Source organism: Podarcis vaucheri (assembly GCF_965113315.1).
Source record: "Podarcis vaucheri genome assembly, chromosome: 8".
In the NCBI taxonomy this organism is placed as follows: domain Eukaryota; kingdom Metazoa; phylum Chordata; class Lepidosauria; order Squamata; family Lacertidae; genus Podarcis; species Podarcis vaucheri.
This window is the reverse complement of record NC_138766.1, coordinates 48,868,407-48,892,213: the sequence shown is the minus strand read 5'-3', so window position 1 is coordinate 48,892,213 and position 23,807 is coordinate 48,868,407. Positions and strand designations below refer to the sequence as shown.

The following is a 23,807-nucleotide window of genomic DNA, read 5'->3' as shown; positions in this document are numbered from 1 at the left end:
ACAGAACATACATTACAATACATAAAAAGAAAAAAACCATAAAAAACAATACAACAATACAGCAAAAGAAACAAAGACACTAAAACACACATCCAATATTCCATATCTTTACCTTTCATTTACTTGTTTCAGCGACCTCCTCACGCCTCCCTTTTTTGTATGCTAGTTCAATTCACTATTTCAGCAAATTCTTTCCATCTTTCTCAATTTTTGTTCAATAATTTATCTTAACGGTCTAACCTTAAATTTTTTCCATTTTTGCCCATTATCAAAATCAGCTTTTACTTAATTCTTTATTACATTTCTGCTAAAACCATATATAGCTTCATTACAGCATCCTTCTAACATTCATTAATTTTGCAATGTTTTTGTAAATATACTTTAAATTTTTTCCAATCTTCTTCCACCGACTCTTCTCCCTGGTCTCGGATTCTGCCAGTCATTTCCGCCAGTTCCATGTAGTCCATCAGCTTCATCTGCCATTCTTCCCTGGTGGGCACTTAGAGCCACAGTCCTATGCACATTTACCTGGGAGGATGCTTGGTGAGTTGCACGTTAGATTTAAAGACGTGCATTGGCAGCCACTGTCTTATCGCTTCCTTATCAAGAGATGCTGAAAAATGTGAATGAGGAGATCCACAGCCATTGATCCAGTTACCTTTATGTTCAGTGGGAGCCTCACCCACAAAGATACACAGTATGGGGCAGACACGTAAACACGTTGGGAAGAAATAAATCTAGGCGCCTCAAGAAATGACGCATTTTAAATAAAGCTCAGCTTAATGACAAACACACCCATTGTTCACAGACTTGCTATAAAAATGAGATAGTTTGACTCATTGCAATGTTGGTCCCTCAAGCACACAACACGATTAGCAACCATGAACAAAAGCAACTATTAGCATAGAAGTCCCAGAATAAAACAAAAGTTCGGTTGTTTTCAATGTTCTAGTTCTGAATTGGGCTGACATTGTATGTGAAACTTAGATCCCAGTTCAGCCCCCCTACTACTTTTTAAAAGGACATTTGGCAACATTTATTAGAGGAGTTATAATTCATATTATAGATTCAGGTAGGTAGCTGTGTTGGTCTGACGCAGTCGAAAAAATGAAAAAATAAAAATAATTGTCCAGTAGCACCTTATAGACCAAATAGGTTAGTTCTGGTATAAGCTTTTGTGTGCATGCATACTTCTTCAGATACTAATTAATATTATGTTTATTTATATCCCACCTTTTTCCCTGACGGTCTCAAGGTGGCTTACAGCTAAAAAAAAGAGACATTAAAAGCAATTAAGCATTAATAAGATATGTGAGATCTATTAAAACATAGCACCTTTTGTTAAGAAAAATGTTAGCAATGTTTAGGCTTAGTCCCTCTGAGCGCGTGCAGAGTTCTTCGAAAGAAAGGACTTTCAAAGAGTCTCACTGAACATGTGCAAAATGGCTTTTGAAATGCTTCCTTGCCTGTCCAGTGACGGCAAAATCTTGCACCTCTCACTTTCTGTTTGGAGGCTGCAGGCTGGGAATAGGGACCTGAAACGGAGAGGGCCATAAAATCAACCTTGGAGCAACCGAAGAAAAACTGGAGCTACAAACATATGCCTGGACAGACGCCCATCACATTTATGAGCTTTCATGGCGCAATCCCCAAGGACGTTTGCCAGGAGGGGAAGCCTACAGATTACAGCCGGATTTTCTTCGGAGTAAACATGTTTGGGAGTTAAAACTCCAAAAGGCGAAACAGGAATTCCCGCTGGGCGCGTCAGCGCAGAAGCAGGCCCTACCGAGTTAAAGCCTTACTCCCATGTAAAGCGTACATAGCTTGGATTGCGGCCTAACCCGTTCAGGGACGGCAACAAACTCGTGCCAGCGACACCAGAGAAACCGGTTACTCCTGGGGCAGCCGGACGCGTTTCTTGGGCGGGCGCGCAGGTGGCGTGACGGGGCCGCAGCTCCGCCTCACAGGAAAAGGCGACCAACTCGGGCTGGGCCTAAGGCGGAGCTGAGGCGACGCCGACCGCTTCGGTTGGCGGCGGGCGAAGCGGCTTTCCGACATCGCCTCAGATCTCAGCGCCGCCCCTCGCGGAGGAGGAGGAGAAGTGACGGAGGAAGGGGCGGGACCGCCGAGCCTTCCGTCTCCGAAGCGCCTCAGTCGCAGTTCCCGCCTTGACTACGTCGGCCGCCCAGCGACTTCGCAGGCTGCCGGAGCCCCACAGTTAACCGAGCGGGAGGCTCCTCGGGGAATGGGGAGCCGCGCTGGGCCAGGCGGCCAAGGCGGCTGCTGCGGGCTGTGCGGCCTCAGGGTCGCCGTCGCCTTCTTCTTGCTGGCGCTTCTGCCCGGCCGGGTGAGTGGAGAGGGTGCCCTCAGGGGGGAGGAGTATGAAGCTGGCGTGGGGCTAGGGGGGGTGTGGTGGTGGTGGGGGGTACATTTTGGGGTAGAGGAAGACCCCTCGCAGACTTGTCTAAAGGTCCCTGACTGTGTAATGAGAAAAAGGTTTTTTTGGGGGTAGTGGCGTAGCGTGGGTTGTCAGCACCCGGAGCAAGGCAAGTAATTTGCGTCCCCTAACCCGTGGATTTGCGCCCCCTAACCCTAACCCCCAGATGTTGCGCCCGGTGCGGCTGGCCCCCCCTGCACCCCCCACGCTACGCCACTGTTGGGGGGTGGGGTTCGAGGTGAATTCTTGGGGGTTTGGTGGGTTCCCACCTTAGCAGCAGGAGTAAGAAAAGATACCCCTGGGTGGAAGTGGGTAGGGAGAGACTCTTTGGGGTGCAATTCTGGGCAAAATGCTGTTTTACTCGAAAGCAACTCCTGTTGAGTTTTGTGGGACTTGCTTCCAGATCCGTCTGGGTAAGACTTCTGCTTTAACAGCAGCTGGCCCAGGTATCTGTTCTGCTTCAGATAGTTCTGGTTAAGAGTGCTGCTTCTCTGGCATGGAGGAGCAAAGGGATGCGGTAGGTCACGAGAACTTTAAAATTAGGACGGGCGGTCAGTCGTTGCTGTCTCTATGTCAAGCGCTTTAATTGTAAAAGGAAGCGTCCATCTTCAGAGCCGGGTCAAGGGCGGGGAACTTGCAGCCTTCAAACATTGTCAGCCCATAAACTCTCCTGATCTATGCCGGCTGGAGCTGCGGGGGTGGGGGTGGGCAAGGACATCTTGAGGAGTGCAGATTACCTCCCCCCCTCCTCCCAGTGTAAGGCAATTTCCATCCTTCCTTGCGAAGTGCTTGAGCTTGTTGCAGAGAGCAAATTGGTGTATTGTAGATTGCAGGCCCTTGTGGATTGCAGCCTACAGTTTGTTTCAGGTCTTATTTATCTTGCACCAGTGGTATGTGTGGCACTTCAGAGTGTAAAAGAGGGCAGGCTTTGGTCCCTAGAGCTTGCAATCTAAACTTTGATGCAAATTAAGTGGTGGCATCACATAGGTATTCTGGGAGGCAGTTCCAAGCATAAAGGGGAGCAAAGGAGGGAGACTGGAGTGAGCCTATTCTGCTGTAAGCATGTTGACAAACCCACAGGTAGTTTTAGGGGAGCACATTGAGTGCAAAGCCTCAGGGGAGCCACCAGGGGCGTGGCAACTAGAATGGAGCGGAAGAGGCAGAAGGGCACCAAAACTCGCTAGACGAAAGAGTTTTCCGTTTTGGAGGTGCTTCACAAAACGAATCTTCTATGGGCTTGCTTCGCAAGACGAAAATGTCTTGTGAGTTCCTGCGGGTTTTTTCCCCTTTCCCCCCCTTTTTCTAAGCCGCTTATCCGCTAAGCTGCTAAAAGCCGCTAATAGCGCTAATCCGCTAATCCGTCAATGGGCTTGCTTCGCAAGACGAAAAAAACTGTAGACGAAGAGACTCACAGAATGGATTCTTTTCGTCTTACGAGGCACCACTGTATTTAAAATTGAAAGTCTGAGAGGCTCATATCTAACACACCTGGCAGTGATACATTGTTTGGATATGATCTGCATTGACACAATGAATGCAGAAGTACTCAGTGGACTTGTTTCGTAAGAGTTGTGCTAAGAGCAGTCACAGCTCTTTGTTGCTCTTCTCTTGGATACCTGATGAATATAGCACAGATAGCTTCCTGTATTTTCTTTACTTTCTCATGCTTATTCCAAGTGACACGATAAACCTTTGTTGTGCCTAACATATTTTCTTTTGCTTCTTGGGTAGGACACTAACCATCAAGAGCGTAGACATGGTTGAGCATGGTTGAATGCTGAATGGCAGACATTGGAGTAATAGATGCAACTTCCATATTACTGTTTCAGGTTAAGAACGGACCTCTGGAACAAATTATGTACTTAACCCGAGGTACCACTGTATTCCTATCTGTCATATCTAATAGGTGCAGGAGACCAGAGGTAGAAAAGTGGCAACTCTACAGAATAGCAGCTAGTTTCCTATTGATCGTTGCTGCTGTAGGCTTTGCTTGTGGCCTGCATGGAAAGAAGTGGAACTGGCTTCTGGTTACCCATAGAGATCATAATGAATATAAGCAGTTTCAACAAACTGTTCACATTCCTTAGTGTTCCTTTGGAGTTGTGTGTGAGAGATGTGAGATTTACCTACTGCTACTGGGGCACATTATGTCATTGAGACAGTACATGCACTGTTCTTTGCCATGTATCCTTTATCTTATAAGAAAGAATTAAGATATGTATATTTGGCCACCATTATCCTCCCCCCACCCAAACTTTATTGAATTATTTAAAAACAATTACCAAGCATAAAGTGTTTGTCTTTCAGGAAAAATACACTACAGTTGTTAAGCCTTGTATGTAGTCACTCACATGGCATCAAAACAGACTGCTTGGAAAATATTATACATTAGAGATTAAGCTCACATCTACAGGGTATGCTTCATTCTAGGGTGTTAAGATAATTTCTCCATAGTGGCCACCATTATAAATGTGTGGAGTATACAGTGTTTAGAAATAGTGGTACCTGTATTGAGCACAGCTTTTCCTTGTTCATACTAGGTGCTTAAATGGGTTGGGAACTTAGTGATCAACAGGGCCCCTTTCTGCAAAATGAAGTAAAAGAGTGCACCACTTCAAGCTGCAGATGGAGATCATTTGGAATGTTCCTCTGCCTTAAAAGAAGCTCCCTGCAAGTATTAAGATACAACTTTTACTCCTGGTGTGCTACTTTTCTACTAGCCAGGAGCGTTCACATAGAAAAACATTGCAAAATGGTAGCTTTGAACAGCATTCTGAAGTGGTGTAGTCAATTCTACCGCCTTATTTATGTATTTATTACATTTATATCCCACCTTTCCTTCAAGTTGCTCAAGAAAGCATACATAGCTCTTTAGCTAGGTGGTGTGTAGAGTGAGGAGGGAGTGGGGCTTCTGTTGGGGTTAGTGGGAGTAAGTTTATTGTATGCTTTAAGTTGGTACAGTGGTGCCTCGCAAGACGAAAACAATCCGTTCTGTGATTCTCTTCGTCTAGCGGTTTTTTCGTCTTGCGAAGCAAGCCCATTGACAGATTAGCGCTATTAGCTGCTTTTAGCTGCTTTTAGCGGCTTATCTGCTGATCGGATCAGCTGATAAGCGGCTTAGCGGCTTAGAAAAAGGGGGGAGGGGAAAAAACCAGCAGGAACTCGCAAGACATTGTCGTCTTGCGAAGCAAGCCCATAGGAAATTCGTTTTGTGAAGCACCTCCAAAACAGAAAACCCTTTCGTCTAGCGGGTTTTCCGTCTTGCGAGGCATTCGTCTTGCGGGGCACCACTGTATAATATTGCACTACTGTTGGGACGTGGGACTGGTATCTGACCATAGGATTATGACTTAGGAAAGGAATGCTGTCAAGTAGATGTGTGGGAAGCTGCTGTGTCTCTGTGTATCCTAAAATTAGAGGAGTACAGTATTGAAATATGTGAGCTGAAAGGGTGCTTTAACTTTTGAGAGTTCCTGCAGTGGCACTGTGCAGTGCTGTGTGAGCACCAAACTGTGTGACATTTTAATTTAGGTAACCTCTGTGTAGGTAAATTCCATTTTATGAGCCATCTTCTTTTGGTAAAAATTGGATGGTTTTGCATAAATTCAAAATTTAAACTTAGGCATTAAGCGGGTATCAAGAGCCTAGTTCACTGTACACATCGTGTGAAATCCTTTTTAAGGAATCTTAACTAGGGTATGGTATGATGTCTGCATGGATAAATTACAGAACAACAGCCATCACTTGGTCTTTGGGTGCTACTGTGCAGTGAGGGAGAACCAACACTAGGTGTTTGATTTCATGGAAACTTTAAGTATGATTTGGATTCTAAATTCAGGTTAGCCAAAACCATGATATGGTGTGATGTTTGAAGTAGCTGTTTGGTGTGTTTGAATATTATAGGATCACAATAGGAGAGTACATTCTATGGTTTGTAGTTAGAAAAAGCTTCAGTAGACTGGTTGGAAACTTGGCAGTGTAAAAGAGGATGGTCCATGCTGAATTTTGGGTAGAAAGGATGAGAAATTGTTTGTTTTGAATGATTTTTTTTTTAAAAAAAAATGGTATGAGACTTTGGTGTGCTAATGGTGCTTTTATTCTATAGATTTTGTTATGGTGGTTTTTTTTTGGGGGGGGGGAATCTTCGTTTATATTTTGTATTTTGGGAAATGGTTTGTTGTGTCAGGTTAAGAGGAATGTCTAGTATGTGCTGTGAGTTGTGCAATATGTTTGTAGTTTGGTCACAATAAGGCCTTTTCAAAACTATGTTAGTCAATGGTATTTCCTAAGGCGTTTGACTTCATATGCTCAATACAAACCTATTGTGAGAAAGTTTTAAGTGGAATGTTGGGTGGAATGAGAATGAGTGTGGGCAGAGAGAGTCAGTTGGAAAATGACAGCATGGCTGTGCAATGGGACAGAGAAGGAGCTGGGAGTGGATGTGAGATGCGAGGAGATGTGGCGGGGCGGGGGGAGTTCTTCCAGACCAGTACTTTATTTTCAAGGATTTATAATTCAGGTAAGCCAAGAGGTTAGAAGTTAAGTGTGAAAGGAGATGGTGGTGAGGAAGAAATTTCAGGCAATTTATAAAAATAGAGGCATGGGGTTGTGGAATATCTCTAACATTCACAGTGGCAATCTCATTAAAGAGGAGCCTGATTAGGAGGAAAAGTTGGCAATCCGTCTTACCTTATTTCACTCAATAATTTAACCACTTAATAGTCATCAGCTGTTGCATTTGAATTGTTGCCCTTCTGAATGGTCTGAGATAATAACAATGATATTTATTAGTTTATTTTTCTGTTTCAATAGAATTGTAGCCCTAGCCTCCTCAAAACATAATCAAATCAGCAAACCTTTTTAGTTTAATATGTTGTGTTAAAGCCTTTCCATGTTCACTCAAAGTTGCAAAATACTTTGAAAATAAAGCTAGTATATGCTGTATTTTGTGTAGGATAGTATATATCGGGGTTGGTGGGTGGATGAGCGCGCGCGCACACACACACACACACACACAAAATATATAAAAATAATAATTCTTACAATTAAGGAGAGTGATTGAGCTATGTTTCTTTAATATGCTAAGCAGAGTTGGATTAGTTTAACATTACACATGAATATTTCTGGTGGATTTTTTGTAGCTGAAATGTATGAATGGGTGCATTTCTAGCATCCTGATTTTCACCAAGTTTTGCTTGGAGGACATAACTCAAGTAGGAAAGCTGCAACTGAGAACTAAAAAGGTTTCACATTGGTAGCCTCCCTATGAATTTTATGTGTCCCCAATCTAACAGATGTGCACAGTAATTTCTGGCAGTTTCTCTTAATATAAACCACTTAAAAGTAGATGTATGTGAATGGAACTTAGGGGGGGGGGAATCTCACCTAGTTTTTATTCATGCATCTTGGTATTACTAATAATGAATGCAGGTAGTATCCATAGATGTAATGCTCCAAAATTGAGTGTAGGCATTTTTGCATATGGTTCAAATGGGTTTAGATAAATCTTAGTGTTTCATAGGGTGATAGTTAAATCACAGGAACAAATATGAGAGAATAATGTTTTTGATTTTATCATTAATTCAAGTCTGCAGTAGCTGAAACGTTTCCAAGAATACTTGCAAAGAGAAACATTGTAGTCCTAAACAATAGTGCCTCAGTTCTTGTCAAAAAGGCAAATGATTTATAAAAAGAAGCTGGTGTTTTTCTGGTATACATGAGAGACTTTTGTGTAATTGTTTCTTATACATGTTCAATTTGAGGAGGGAAGAGATGACAGATACAATTTTATGTGCTTTGAGGGTTTTTAAAGATATAATTTAATTATAATGAATTGTTATATGCCTATAAGCATCAGATGCCTTCAGTATACAGTGGTACCTCGGGTTAAGAACTTAATTAGTTCCAGAGGTCCATTCTTAACCTGAAACTGTTCTTAACCTGAAGCACCACTTTAGCTAATGGGGCTTCCCGCTGCTGCTGGTGCGCGATTTCTGTTCCGAGGTACCACTGTAGTAATAAATGGGTAGGATTCAAATCAATTTAAATCACCAATGAGAAAAGGCTGATTTGAATGCTTCCTAAGTGACATGACCTTTGTAATGGCATTTGTCTAATTATATAACCAACACCTGCAAGTCTGTTCACCATCTTATCCTGACCCACTTATCTGGCCTGAATGGGAGAGGTGCTAATCAGAAGATAATATGCTGAATTTAGGGAACACAGAAAAGCCATATTCTCCTTTTAAGAACTGTAGTATTGAAGATTACAAGATGGTTTGAATATATAGGCTTGAGTGCATTGACATCAACAGCCAAAAAAGAATTGTCTTCCTCTTTCCACACCTGGCCAGTTGGTTTGAAGAGCTGCAGCTCTGACGTGAGGAGCGGAACCTGAGCTTTCCGTGCTGCTAAGTCAAAACTTTTCCTAGCAACCAGCTGATCCATGCCTCAGACTTGGGCAGCTACACTCACTTAAGGCTAGTTCTGCAACAACGAACCATATGCCAAAGTAGATTCAGGGCATGTGTAAGGGAGTGGTGCTTCTCTCTTAACAGAAGTGGCAGTGCAGTCACTACTGAAAAAGTTGCCCTGGATGCAGTTTCCATTGATGTTTTTACTGTTACGATTGTAGCATTCCATTTTTATATTGTACAGTGTCTTGTTCCATTTTATAACTAAGTAAGGTTTATAAATAATTATAATAAATACATAAAATATGCTGTGCATATCCCTATTGATGCATAATCGTAAGCAATAGAGAACAGACATAATTCTACAAAATGTAGTTCCAAAAGTTCATTTTTGTAAGGGAACAAAGTCAAGGCTAAACAGAAATCTGGCAATCTGTCCTTGTAAGCCAAGTACATTATGTACAACAAAACTGTTGGAAGTCTTTCCAAAAACAAGTGTGGACTCTAATCTTTAACATCGTATGCGTAGATCCCTCTATAGATGAAAAAAGCTTCCAGAAATTTATAAGTTTCAAAGTATTAATGACAAAAAACTCAGTTAAGCTTTTACTGCATTAAGATTACAGTACTAAAAGTATTACTCCTCAAGATACAATGCATGAAACCCTGCAAATGCAAATTCAAACAGAAAATAGAAAATTGTTTGAAAATAACTATTATAAACACCCCTATTATATGTATTGCATCAGTAGGATAACCTGTGCTTTTTTCTTTAAAAAAAAAAGTTTAGGGGTACTCTCATTTTCCTACTCATATCGAAATACTGCCCCTCAATGAGGCCAAACTTAAGATTCACAGAATGTTTAGGGGTATGCACACCCCTGCGTCCCCCCAGAAAGAAAGTACTGAAGATAACTAATAGCAAAGTTTGCTAACAATATTTAGTACTAACATAACATTTCAGGAACAAGTACTTCAAATATTTGGCAAAAATCCTGTAAAGATTTAATATTAATATTCTTCTATTGCAGACTGGGGGATGGAAAGGAGCTGAAGCTGAAGGAAAAGTGGCTGGAATAAGGTTCCCAATGGCTGATAATATTTCAGCCAGGGACTTGGTACTTTATAAGCCCTCTAAACTTTATACAGTGTTGCTAGTCATTCTAACTGTTGTTTCTAGTCGCATAGAAGAGAACACCAGTCTCTTGATGAGATAGGGGAAAGATGCCGATGACAGCACATTTCCTTTCAGCCCTGTGGATAAAGTGTTGTCACTAGACTGTCACATGATGCATGTGAGACATCAGAAGTCTTTGCCTTGCAGATCTTTCTCTCCCTGCCTGTCTCATGCAAGTTTAGTGATTTTTCTGTATACTTTTCATCACAGAATTTAATACAACCTGTATGTACACATCATTCTCATAAGACTGATATTTTAAAAAAGGGAATCCATTTGCAAGTTGATGAGGGAAAACAGGAATGATCACACTTTCATCATGAATTACCAGTTCAGAGAAGTTGCTGACTGAGCTTGCTTCATAAAGGTTTACTTGGTTTGAGTCCTTTAGTCTACTAATGAGGAGCCTTTTTTCAGCCCAAAGGCCACATTTCTTTCTGAGCCAGAACAAAAGTGGTCAGAGCACCAAATGTAAAACTATGTACACTATGCTACTTTATATACATTTACACACACACACTTTAAAAGCAAGAGGTGTTATCAGTCCAAGGGCACATTCCAGCTAGGAGGAAAACACTGGGTGTGAAGCAGAGCCAGTGAGGGGGGTGGCCTGGGAAGAGAAGTGTGGAGGTCTGTATATGGTCTCTGGGACTGCAGAAACCAAGGAGTATTTTTGGCCCGAATGCTTTTGTGTTGTTGTTTAGTCGTTTAGTCATGTCTGACTCTTCGTGACCCCATGGACTAGAGCATGCCAGGCACTTCTGTCTTCCACTGCCTCCCGCAGTTTGGTCAAACTCATGCTGGTCGCTTCGACAACACTATCCAACCATCTCGTCCTCTGTCGTCCCCTTCTCCTTGTGCCCTCCATCTTTCCCAACATCAGGGTCTTTTCCAGGGAGTCTTCTCTTCTCATGAGGTGGCCAAAGTATTGGAGCCTCAGCTTCACGATCTGTCTTTCCAATGAGCACTCAGGGCTGAACCAAACACAATTCTAAAAGCCTTCCTCCCATGTAGCTCTGTGCTCTTGTCCCAGAGTATCCTATGTAAACCATATAAATGTTAGGAAATGGTTTCTTAGCCCTCTCTTTTTCTAGTGTTTGCTATCAAATAACTGTATTTATTTCATATAATTTATTTCATTAGAAGTGAAGGCTGCCAACATTTAAAAGAAGATTGGACAAATTCATGGAGAATAAGGAGATCAATGACTGCTGACCATTATGGATATGTTCTACCTTCACTTTCAGAGGCAACATGCCTCAGAATGGGAGCTGCAGGATGTGGGGAGAGTAGACTTGGGCTCAGGTCCTGCTTTCTGACCTCATAGGCATCTGGTTGGCCACTGTGAGAACAGGATGCTGGTCTAGATGTACCTTTATTTTCAACCTGATTTAAAAGTGATTTGTATCCTAAGAACCTTTCTCTGAAACTGATAATGACTCCTTACCATTTATGCATATTTGTTGAATATTTGACATCTGATATTTGACTGTAAGATCAGATCAAAGGTTCACCTAGTCCAACATTGCACAGTGGCCAACTAAATGCTCTTAGTGATTACAATGGTTCTTAGGGAATTTGTGTGTGCAAAAATTGACCAAGATCCATAAAATGGGACCACTAATTCTGCACAGGGCTTTGAGCCTGTGTTGCTGTATGAGAAATCTCCATCATGTTGAAGGTTGTTCTGAGGTGATGTCACTTGAAAAGCATTGTGTTGGGATCTGGGAAAGCCCAGCCTGTTGATAAACTGAAATGCCTGTAGTTTGTGGGTATATTTAAAATGGTATTCTCATGAGCAGCCTCTGTTGGGACACTTTTAGCATGCGTCTTGCAAGTGTGAAACCTATGGTCAACACAATTAACATTCATTATTCTTCCTCTGTAGGTATTTTCAGACTCGTGTATCTGGTACGGCCAGTGTGAAGTTGTTTCTGGAGATAAAAGGTACAGTTGTGAATATAAGGGTCCACCGTTGCCACTGCCAAAAGATGGCTATGATTTGGTACAGGTAAGTTTCTAGTGATTTACCATTTTACTGGAAAATAAGAACTTTAGTGGGGATGGGAAAGAAGAACTAAACATATTTTTTCCTAAACTCAGTTGTAGCATAAGGAAATCTAATGCTAATATTGGTATGAGTAAGGCAACATGGTAACTGAATTATGGACTATGTTTTGTTCATTCCACTTAGCCTCTGTAGTTGGTATATGCATTTCTTGACTTGAATGTCTACTCTATAAGGATTACGATCATATCAAATCTACCAGTCTCTTCTTCTGTAATGTTATCCTAAGGAAGAATGAAATAGTAATTACTAATTTCACTATTACAGTGATTCTAAGCCTGTTAGTAAGTAAACTGTTGAAAACAGTGAGATATTTTCCAGGACAGTTGTCTGAAGTTGAGTGTGTAACCCTTGCAGTAGAAGAAAAAAATCACAGGCTACTTTATAATACTTGAATTTTAAATATTTATTTATATATATATATATGTATTTGATTTTCTCTTAAGGAACTCTGCCCAGGCTTTTTCTATGAGAATGTTAGCCTTTGTTGTGATGTACAACAACTTCAGGATTTGAAAAACAACTTGGAGCTCCCACTGCAGTTTCTTTCCAGGTATGTGGGAGCCACTTGTCTGGTTGTTGCTTGTGGTATTTCCCCCCCTGCTCCCGCTTCTCAGTAAACTAGAGAAAATATGGTAGACATTTACTTGTCTAGGAAATATAATGGGAAAATAAATATCTACAAATGCCTTTATTACAATGTCTGTCTTTACCCAACAAGTGCTCCAGAAGTTGTTCTGCTCATTCTCTGATGGTGGAATGCTACCAGAGAGATGCATTTTAGTAGACAACTTTCTAGAAAGGTTGGTTAAATAAATGTATATAAATATTAAGCATTTTAATGATTTTTATTCTGCTTAATAATATCTCCAGACCTCTTTCCAATAAAAGAGAACTATCTGAAGAGTCTCTGTGATGCTTTCCTTATATTTGTTTATAGTTCATGTTTTCTTCAGCTTTTATTGGGGCAACAATACTAAAATTTAAATACAGTGGACCCTCTGGATACGAACTTAATTCATCCTGGGGATCCGTACTTACCCCGAAAAGTCTGTATCCGGAGGCGCCGCTTCTGCGCACACATGCAGCATGATAGAGCACTTCTCCGCGCATGCGCACGTGGCAAAACCCGGAAGTATACACTTCCGGGTTTGCTGCGTTTGTAACTCAAAATTACGTTACCCGAAGGTAACATAATCCGAGGTAGCACAGTAAATGGTGGCTTCTGAATCTTGGGCTGCAAGCCTACACATTCTTATATGGGAGTATTCCTATAGTAGAACTGACCTCTGAACATGCATGCGTCAGATTGGACTGTATGTCTTATTTGATTTCACTGCTGTGCTGCTTACGTAGTTTCATTTCTTTCCTCCAGATGAAATGCTCTGAACTTTTCTGTACTCAATATCGCTGTAGCCCTTGCTGATCATTCTTAGAACTACACATTTCAGGAGTGCATTATTAATTTAAGCTTTGATAACCATAAGAACTGTTTGTTGTTCTTGAAGACAACTGCTACATTCTGAAAATTCCTGCATTTTGTGTGCACATACTGGATAAAGGAATAAATGTTTAATAATTACTCTCTCTTCAGGTGCCCATCATGTTTTTATAATTTTGTAAACCTGTTCTGCGAACTAACCTGCAGTCCTCATCAGTCTGAATTTCTCAATGTAACAAATACAACTTCATATATTGATCCAGTTACGAAAGAGAAGAAAACCAACGTCGTTGAACTGGAGTATTACATTGGAGAAAAATTTGCTAATGGTAAGCGAGGCATTCAAAATAGTTGTGTATCATTTATTTTTGTTCTTAGAAGATTTCATAAAAGCAGTTATTTGCCTGTATTCTTATGTGTAATTGAACTGTGTGGTTCATCTGCAAGTCAGAAGTTGAGTAGTACGGAAAAGAGAGGATTGAGTGAGTGTCTGGGGAGGAAGAGAGCTGTGTGTATATGCGCCATTGAAGTTAGAAAAGTGGGATTCAGTATTAATCCTGTTTGCAAGGCTAATTCAGGAGACTTTAATCTTACAGTTCATTTTCCCCAAAGAATATTAAATCTGGCAACTCTTTTGTTCTCCAGTTCCCCATAAAGTACCAGGGTAGTATTTCTCGTCTGCCCTGTACATTTCTGTTGGCAAACTTCCACTGATGCATGTTGATGCCCTCTTCCTGGACTCCCACAAGGTTTCCGGTGCTCATAAAATCAGAGGGGTGTGCCTTAGTCTCCTAGGCAATAGAGCAGTTTCCTCCTTTCCTGTTTGAGGCAACTGCTGGGCTTGGAACACACCCAGCTACCTTTGCAACCAAATTGTCACATCCTCCTTGTACATTTCAGTTTCCACAGCAAGCAGAAGACTGATTCCTTTGCTGCTGCTAGTGCTGCTGCTGCTGTTTGCCCCAGATCCTCTCACAGCACTGGGGTTGAGTTATCTTGCCCTCATCTTTTCAGAGGCAGAAATGGCACTCTTGTCTTCTGTAAAGGCTAGTGCAAAGGACAAGAGATCCCTCCTGCATGCTTTGCAATTAGTGGAAAACTATGCAGAGAATCCGTTGGTGAGCTAATGAGAAGTTTTGTGAAGCCTAGATTAATCTTGGACTGTGTCAAAACCTTTTGTCTTCAAGTATTTCTTCTGCTATAAATTCAGAATTGCTTTATATCAGATGCTAAGCCAGCTTAGTAAATTCTTATTTGTATCCTTACTGTATTATCAGCATTGTCTTTTTCTTTATTGAAATGATACTTCTAGCTATGTATAATGCATGTAAAGATGTGGAGGCACCATCAAGCAATGTTAAAGCGCTGGGACTATTGTGTGGAAAAGATGTTAGGGAATGCAATGCAACCAACTGGATTCAGTACATGTTCAGCAAGGATAATGGTCAGACTCCTTTCAACATGATTCCAATATTTTCAGGTAGGAAACAAATGTTTTAAATAAACTTTTCCTTATTGACTATTAGTAGCTAGTGTCTTGAACTTGAGCCACAAATACATACTGAATTTGGACCATCCCCCTAGGCAACGCAGGATTAACTACTGGGCTAATAAGGCTATAGCTTTAGGTGTATGTGTATATAATTTCATATATACATAAAAATGTAAGGCTATAATCATGCACTGCAGTTTAAATGAGTGCTGATACATACTTCTAAAAGGGAGGAGATGCTGTGAGGTCACTTTGGCTTATCTTCCTCACAATGTTTTTTTCTGTCAGCATGTGTAGGTGGGGAACTGTCACTGTTGTCTTTTTCTGCATCTACCGAAGACCATCTTCTTCCAATCAGCCTTTTAAGTTGATATCTTTTCCAGAGTGCATCTGCATTGCAATTCTTTGAAATATGTGTTATCACTTGTTGTTTGCTGCCCTGGGCTCCTTTGGGCAGAAGGTGGGGTGGGTTAAATGCAATAAATACATCCTTAACTTGTGGCAATTTTGAATTCTTTTTAAATCCTGGAAGATTTTATTTCTATGGGCCTTGGATCAAATGGTAAACTTGCTTACGCTAGTGAACACAATTTTTTTCTAATGGCCTGGCAACTTTAAAAGTTGAAGTTGTCAAATGGAAACTATTATCGGTTTATATTGGTTTTAATTTGTCATAGATTACATCTACAATTATAGTATCTTTGGGTATTTTTTGAGTGTGTTAACTTTTCTCTTGTTAGATGTTTCTATCCATGGAATGACACCTATGAACAATGCCACTAAAGGCTGTAATGAGTCCATGGATGATGTCACTGGGCCTTGCAGTTGTCAGGATTGCTCTATTGTCTGTGGTCCCAAACCACAACCCCCTCCACCTCCTGTACCTTGGCTTTTGCTTGGTTTGGATGCCATGTATGTCATCATGTGGATCTCCTACACAGGATTTTTGCTTGTGTTTTTTGCAGCAGTTTTTGGAGTTTGGTGTTACAGGTAAATAGCTCCCTTTTAAAACAGCATTGAAAATTAAGTGTTGGAGTTGTTCATAAACTGTTAAATAATCCCACTGTTTACTAAAGGGTAGAATCCAGTGGGACTTTAACTTTTTCTTTTATCCTGCAGTCCCTCCCCCCCCCCCCGGTTCAATCTGCTGTAGAGAGTGAAGCCATGTTGTGTGACAATGAACAGCTTACACATAGACAGCATTTAGAAGATCCCCATACTGCAGTAATGCTTTGTTTTTGCTTAGTATGCAGTTAACTGAACAGCCACTAGCATTCTCTGTGCTTTAAGGAACTATCTAGGACAAGTATAGCATACCTGTATAGCATACAAAAATTAATTTGAGAGTTAAATACATTGTGGGGTTTTTTTATTTCCCCCTTCCCTGTCTCTTTAAAACTCAGCAATCAGGGAGGGTGAATCCCATGACTATGAACAGCTCATAGGGCAGTTTTACATTTTACACCTACACTGAGTACTGTATATATTGTCAGACTTGGTGGCATAGCAAGGTGAGGAGAGTGCTTGTAATATGTCAGACTTAGCTGGCTTACCTTGAGATTTCTTTTGCACCTGGTGTTGACTTAAAATAAATCCTGGGTGCTGCTCAGTGTGGCTGCTGCACTGTGTATCTTCAGCTGCATCGTTTTTATCTCTGAAACTACAGAGGCAGCAGAAAATCTGTCAGAGTAAACAACTGCCCTATGAGCTGTTCATAGTCATGGGATTCACCCTCCCTGATTGCTGAGTTTTAAAGAGACAGGGAAGGGGGAAATAAAAAAACCCCACAATGTATTTAACTCTCAAATTAATTTTTGTTTGTTTACAAATGGTCTCATAGAACCCTTGTCTGTGCCTGACAATTGCACCATTGTAGCTTGGTACAATGAAACTGTTTGTATGAAATTGTAGGAAGCCTCTGGCCAATCTAGTCTGTGCAAACTCTGATTCAGTAGTTCAGTTTTGCTGAGAAAGAGGAAGTGTTTTTGAGAATTTAAATGAGGTCACTAGGAACCTATAATACATTAGCTAGTGAGGGAGATAACTGCTTAAAATGTGTTGAAACCAAACATTGTGCTCTAAAACAAAGTGATTGTGATTGTAGTGCTTCCCAACTAGAAGGTAGTAAAAAAAGCTTGGTGCGCTTATTTTACAAGACGCTTATCAAGGAGAATAACAGGAAGATGTAGCACAATAGAAGGCGATAATAATTCTGTTGTTAGAAGGGATGATTAATATCAGCATGCGTAATGATGATGATTCTGTGACCTAGTTTGCATGTCATCTTAAGGCATAGTTTAGCTCTTTCCTTCAGTGCATCAGTGACAACAAAGAAACCAGAGACTGACTTTTTCCATTATGTGCAAAGCAATGTCTTGTAGCTTATTTCCCATCAAACTATGGTAATAAGCCAAGGCTTGTTCATATGTAATGTTTCTTGCTTGGCGTACTGAAGAGGGGAGCAGGGGAGTAGCAAAGTACACTGTTCATTCATATTGAACCATTGCTTCAATTAAACCATGGTTTAATGTGACATATGAAAATGGCCAAATGTAGTAAGTGCTTCAGGTTCATAAAATGTATATGTCTTAGTGCCTGCACTCTGTTGATGGCTTTGTAAACTTGTATTCTACACAGACCTGAAGAGCTTAGAAGATATGTGTAAGACGGTTAAAGTGAAACCTCGGTTTTTGAACGTAATCAGTTCCAAAAGACCGTTTGACTTCTGAAATGTTTGAAAACCGAGGCACAAAGGGCAGAGAAAATTGAGAAAAATGCAGTGATACCTCTGCAGAAGCCGTTTGAGTTCCAAGGTGCATTCCAAAACGGAAGCATTTACTTCCAGGTTTTCAGCGTTTGTTCCGAAACGTTCATCGACAGAAACGTTCAAAACCCGAGGTACCACTGTATAGGGCAGAATTAAGTAGTATTCAACAGAATAACTGGTAAAGTTTTCCTGGATTCTAACTTTTTTAGGGAGGAGATAGTGGGGGTTGTTATGTGACTGAGTAGCAAGATAAATAGCAGGTTGGGGAGAAGGCTAGACTGAATATCTCTTCCTGACGCACATGCTAGTGGTGTTAAGAGCATTCAAGTGATGCTCACCTGCAGCCACAAGTGGTACATTCAGGTAAGATTTTATTCAACACAATTAAATAATATGCCTTTTCCTGACTTTACTACTTTGGGGTAAGGATCACTTGAATACTCTCAAGAACCCTAGCATTTGTGTCAGGGAGAAATGTATAGTCTCGCTTTCTCCCAGTATGCTATTTTATTTTAATGTCAATAGGCTCATTGCATGAGGTGTCTGATAAATAAATACTTATTGAAGGAGATTTTACCACTCCAGACAGCAGTATTAAAATGTTGAACCTACAACACTTTCCTTTGAAAGGTACAGTCCAGGAAAAGCTTTGCCAGTAGATTCTGATGAATCAGTGTAGGTCACCTGTTTACTAGAACATTTACTACTACATGATGATTTTGAGGTTTCCGAATAAATATTCCCTAACTTGAAGCAAAGAGACTGCTGTAACTCTGCAATGATCCAGTGAGAGAGAGAATGGCACTACGTTGAAGAAGAGCAATTAATGTCAAATATGGCAATGCAGTTACCTGCCACAGAAATGGCTAGTGATTGATGCTGGATTTCCCCCAGGCACTATTCAAATAATTTAGCCACCACAGAGTAGCTCAGCGCAAGTACTTGTAATTGATGTAATGAAGTCCTAGCTTCCAAAAATTCTCTAATAACAGGAATAAAAATTCTATAATAACAGTTTCTGTATTTTCTTTGCAAACTGTAACCTAGAGTGTCTTGAATCACATTATTAAATAAAATTGAACTGGGTATCCTATCCTGAGTGCTCTTGTTCATGTTCATCTCTCTTACAGGAAGAGACACTTTGTTTCTGAATATACACCTATTGACAGCAACATTGCCTATTCTGTTAACTTACGCCAGAATACTGGTAAGTTCTAGAAAGTAATGATAGAGCGTTTGTGTGTGTTCCTCTTTAAGAACGTTGGTTATAATATATTAAATTACATGCTGGGTTTGTTGTAAAACAATATGTCCTGAATTTTTTCCTTGCACGCCATTTCTCTCTCTCTCGCTTTCAGTAATAAAAAAGGAACTTAATAATATGAATTATTAGTTTATAAAATAAATATCCTAGACTACACACAACTCTTCTTCACGGTACTCCCACACGCATTATGCTGGTGTACTTCCTGATTTCTGCATTCAGTGGCTGAATTATGCCCTATTTTATATGGAGTCAGGCTTAATAATGTCATAGTCCTCTCTTTCATTCTCTACAATTTTGTTCCTGTTCCTAAATTAAACAGAAAAACCTGGAAGCCCTAATTAATAGTAATTGTTAGTTAGGTATATGGGTCGTGTTGGAGATGGATATCTTATTTACTGTGTATGTGCTCTTGTTCTTGCAGGAGAAGCTACCTGGTGTGAAAGGCTGGGTGAAAGATTTGAGAACGTGTTAAGAGTCACATTCACATCATGGGGGGCTTTCTGTGTTCGAAACCCAAGACCTGTTGTGCTCTTCTCCCTGGCTTTTATTGCCATGTGCTCCTCAGGCCTGATGTTTGTCAAAGTAACAACAAATCCTATAGACCTCTGGTCATCCCCAAACAGTGAAGCTCGCAAAGAGAAGGAATATTTTGATACTCACTTTGGACCTTTCTTCCGTACTGAGCAACTTATTATCCAAGCCCCAAACGCCAAGCCAGAAATCTATTCTCCATATCCATCAGGAGCAGATATTCCTTTCGGGCCTCCACTAACTAAAGATATCTTGCATCAGGTAATACAGACGGCAGCTCTTTGCATGCTCAGTGGATGCAAGGGTGCAAGTTAGAAAACTGAAATACAAAGGGGTTTGGGGGGCCATGCCTTTGATTGGCAGTTACCAATAATTTCAGGGAAGCCTCTGTTCAGATACTTAAGCCCTGTGTAAGCCCTTGAAACCTCTACCATTTCAGGGATAGGTGTCTGCCAGCATAGTACAATCAGAATTGTGTGCCATTCAAGAATTGAATCTGGTCCTGCTACTTGTAGTTATGGCTTAGCGGTTCCAGGTAGCTGTGTCCAACTTGACTATGACTGCACTAAAAAACCTTGAGGCGCACATAATGACACTGGTTCAGATGTAACCATGGTTTAGCACTCCAAATGAATTAAGTCTCCCACCAGACTCGCATGCTCCTAACTCCTTTTCCGATGATGCCTCAATAAGGGGATTGGAAGTCTCCATATCTGCTTTCTATTAACTACAGTTTATCATGTCATCTGAACCCTCAACTATGGTTAGTTGAATCAAGCCAGCTTCATAAATTCTGGTTTTGAAGTTGGCTTGTTTCTCAGCTAATCATAGTTACTCTTAACTTCAGTTTGTCAATTTTTGGATGACGCTGCATGTAGTGGTTAATCTGAAATAGAAAGAAAAGCTTTCAGATTCTAACTTGCAGCCTTTGCCAGGGGGAGAGGTGGGAGTTTACAAGCCCAAGGCTCACTGCAGCTTGTTCTTGTAATACAAACTGTGGTTTAGAGCAAGCATCCCCAACCTATTAGGCCTAGGGGGGCATTTGAAAATCTAAATTGCAGAAGGTGTACCACAAAGCACCCATCTCACACAGGAACTGTCAATGCTTAGTACCGCTCCCCCACAAGCAAAACTTTTACACCACCCAAAAGCAACACAAAAAGACAATTCCCCCCCAAACTGGGAACCACCCAAGAAAAACAACCAAAATAAGCCCCCAAAACCACAGTTTAAAAAATAATAATTAGGAGTGGTAGAGAGCCTATCTTAGTGGGTGTCTGAGGGTGCTATGCTTGGGAACTCCAGGCTTGAGTTATGTCTGAACTGGCATATTGTAGAATTAACAGTTGCTGTATGTTAATGTATAATAGAGATTTCTGTATTTATATCCTACCCTTCCACTGTAAATCATTGCTCTGGGTAGCTTACAGCATAAATGCATAATAAAATAAAATAAAACCATACATTCTAAGCAGTACTGTGAAACCTGTTTTTTGTCATCTAATCTCCTTTAGACTGTACAGTTTGAGCCACAGTTGGCTGGCTTTATCCACCATATCTTAAAGGCATGGACATAAGAAAAGTTCTGTTCTGCTGCTATGACACTTAAGTTCTTCCTTTCTCATCCTTTCAGGTGCTAGACTTGCAGAATGCTATTGAAAACATAACTGCTTCTTATAAAAATGACACCGTAATGCTGAAGGACATCTGCCTGGCTCCTCTTGCTCCCTCCAACAACAACTGTACTATTTTAAGTGTACTCAATTATTTCCAGAACAGTCATTCTGTCCTAGATCACAGTACTGGTGATGAATTTTTTGTCTACGCTGACTACCACACTCACCTCTTGTACTGTGTCCGGTAAGCACAGTGATATTTCACATATATATTTGTAGCTTGTCAAAATTGCTTTTGAATATCTGTTTGACAGGCTGACTTTCGTTTCCTTCCTTGGTCTACATGCTTCTTGGATAGTTTGCTTGATACAGGGATTGTAGAATATATTTAAGTAAAACTAAAAAGGAGCTGTTGACTTGGTTTGGAGAAAGCATCATTCATACACCATGCTTTGTGTCCAGGATCAGGGTACCAAGCCCCACCACTGCATTGGAGCCTAGAAATAATTCCTTGCAAACTGGGGAACTCTGGATTAATATAAGCCAGTGCCTGGGGTGGAGATTGAGCTTCTCCCTAGTTTCTATTCCTGGTTTCATAAAATTTGCTTTATGAAGGCTTGAACAATTGGCTGAATTGAGCTGATCTTTGTACTTGTAAATTTCTCACACCTTATTGCTATACTTACATGATTGGAAATAGGATTACTTACTTTGTTGGAAATTACTTCAGAGTAAGTAAGTAAGTAAGGGTGGTACTGTGGTCTAAACCACAGAGCCTAGGGCTTGCCGATCAGAAGGTCGGCGGTTCAAATCCCTGCGATGGGGTGAGCTCCCGTTGCTCGGTCCCAGTTTGAAAGCATGTCAAAGTGCAAGTAGATAAATAGGTACCGCTCGGGCGGAGAGGTAAATGGCGTTTCCGTCTGCTGCTCTCGTTTGCCAGAAGTGGCTTAGTCATGCTGGCCACATGACCCGGAAGCTGTACGCTGGCTCCCTTGGCCACTAAAGCGAGATGAGCGCCGCAACCCCAGAGTCGTCCATGACTAAGACCTAATGGTCCCTTTACCTTTACCTTTAAGTAGAGAATATACATGATTGAGGTGTTAAGGGAGAAAATGAGATGGAGTCAAGGAAACTTGAAGGGCATTCCAAAGTAAATGCCCTTCACTTCAAAATATGATCTACTGCAATATTGTAACAAGCAGTGTTCTACTTGGATAACTGTCAACAACTGTATATGAATTTCACAGGGCTCCAGCCTCTTTGAATGACACAACCTTGCTTCACGATCCGTGTTTGGGAACATTTGGTGGCCCTGTGTTTCCTTGGTTGGTGATGGGAGGATATGATGGTAGGTGTGAAGGATCAAAACAGGTGTGGAAGCCTTGCTGAAATGAAGGTGTAGCCTCCACATCCATTTGTTGTGATTCTCTGTCTCTTTTCAAGACTGTTAAGGTAATACAGCCAGCTTAGTATCCAGCCTTTAGCCTACACTTTTATCAGCTATGAAATACACACTGTATCTCAAATTGCTGACAAAACCTTACCATAGCCATGTGGTGTTTCCATGCCATGTGGGAAAATATTCATGGTGAGGAATAGAGTGACTTGCACACAACAAACTGTATTTTCTTGTTTAGCAGGAATTAGTAAGATAGTGTAGTATTTAGTCTGGATGGAAAACCAATTTTCTGGTGAATACTATTTAATTTCAGTGCACTGGTTGACAGCCATTGTGTGAGCTAGTATTCTTTTACTTTATTCAGCAAGGAAGACTCAAGCATACATACCTAAAAGCAATTGTAACACTTTGCATGGGTTGGGGAGGAGAGATGATGGAGTACCTTCTGAGGACAATGGTGTATGGAGTGGGGGAAGGACTAGTAGTTGGGCCCCCTAAGCCTGGTGGAAAGTTTCATGGAGATCAGTTGCATTTACGTCTGTGTAAATTGGCTTAGGTTAGCACTCATGACACTATTTCTGCTAGTAAATAAATGGGTCTTACTTAGTGAAGTAGCATGAAGTGAATATGGAAGACGCTTTGTAATAGGAGTAGACAACATGTTTCTTGCCATATGTTGTTGGTCTCTAGTTCCCATCCCTTGGTCATTCTGGCTATAATCTTCTATAATCCTTAAAATAGTTCTTTATGTATTTTATCTTTTTTTTAATGCCTAGGTGAAAATTACAATAATGCTACAGCCCTTGTGATCACATTTCCTGTCAAGAATTACTACAACGACACAGAAAAGCTAATGAAAGCACAGGCTTGGGAAAAGGAGTAAGTCTTTCTAATTGAGGCTTAACTGAAACATTGCATGTAAAATTCTTATACTGGAGATGAGTCAGTTGCCTGCCCAAAAGAATCTGGCAAGGTCTACTTATCAATTCTTTAAACAAACAACAAGCTATTTGTGTAACTCAGAAATGAACATGTTATAGACGAACTGCTAGTGTTTTGTCTGACATAACTTTTAGTTAGTGTAACCTTGGAGCTGCACAAACAGTTTCCCTATGCAAGCAAAAGATGCTGAAGACTGCATCAGAAGTTTGTTCATATCCTTCTTTTCATGATACAGATCCTTCCAGGGTGGCTTAT

General features: G+C 40.8%; 1 protein-coding gene and 1 long non-coding RNA gene across 2 annotated transcripts in view; one reads left to right on the top strand and one right to left on the bottom strand.

Moving 5' to 3' along the window:
- The first annotated feature begins 2,193 nt into the window (after nucleotides 1-2,193).
- The window catches only part of NPC1 (NPC intracellular cholesterol transporter 1), a 35,677-nt gene continuing 14,063 nt past the window's right edge, over nucleotides 2,194-23,807 (top strand). Inside the window, exons 1-11 of the mRNA XM_082234760.1 lie at nucleotides 2,194-2,347; nucleotides 11,918-12,040; nucleotides 12,544-12,650; nucleotides 13,692-13,867; nucleotides 14,851-15,018; nucleotides 15,771-16,020; nucleotides 18,928-19,004; nucleotides 19,486-19,856; nucleotides 21,229-21,455; nucleotides 22,459-22,559; nucleotides 23,387-23,489. Of these exons, the coding sequence (XP_082090886.1) occupies nucleotides 2,246-2,347; nucleotides 11,918-12,040; nucleotides 12,544-12,650; nucleotides 13,692-13,867; nucleotides 14,851-15,018; nucleotides 15,771-16,020; nucleotides 18,928-19,004; nucleotides 19,486-19,856; nucleotides 21,229-21,455; nucleotides 22,459-22,559; nucleotides 23,387-23,489 (1,805 nt within the window). The 5' untranslated portion in view covers nucleotides 2,194-2,245. The remainder of the gene's footprint in view (nucleotides 2,348-11,917; nucleotides 12,041-12,543; nucleotides 12,651-13,691; nucleotides 13,868-14,850; nucleotides 15,019-15,770; nucleotides 16,021-18,927; nucleotides 19,005-19,485; nucleotides 19,857-21,228; nucleotides 21,456-22,458; nucleotides 22,560-23,386; nucleotides 23,490-23,807) is intronic.
- On the bottom strand, nucleotides 9,223-17,324 carry LOC309539069. The gene is made up of 2 exons (XR_014222657.1): nucleotides 16,584-17,324; nucleotides 9,223-11,068 (listed from the first exon to the last, which is right to left on the bottom strand). It is a non-coding gene; the product is annotated as an uncharacterized lncRNA (long non-coding RNA).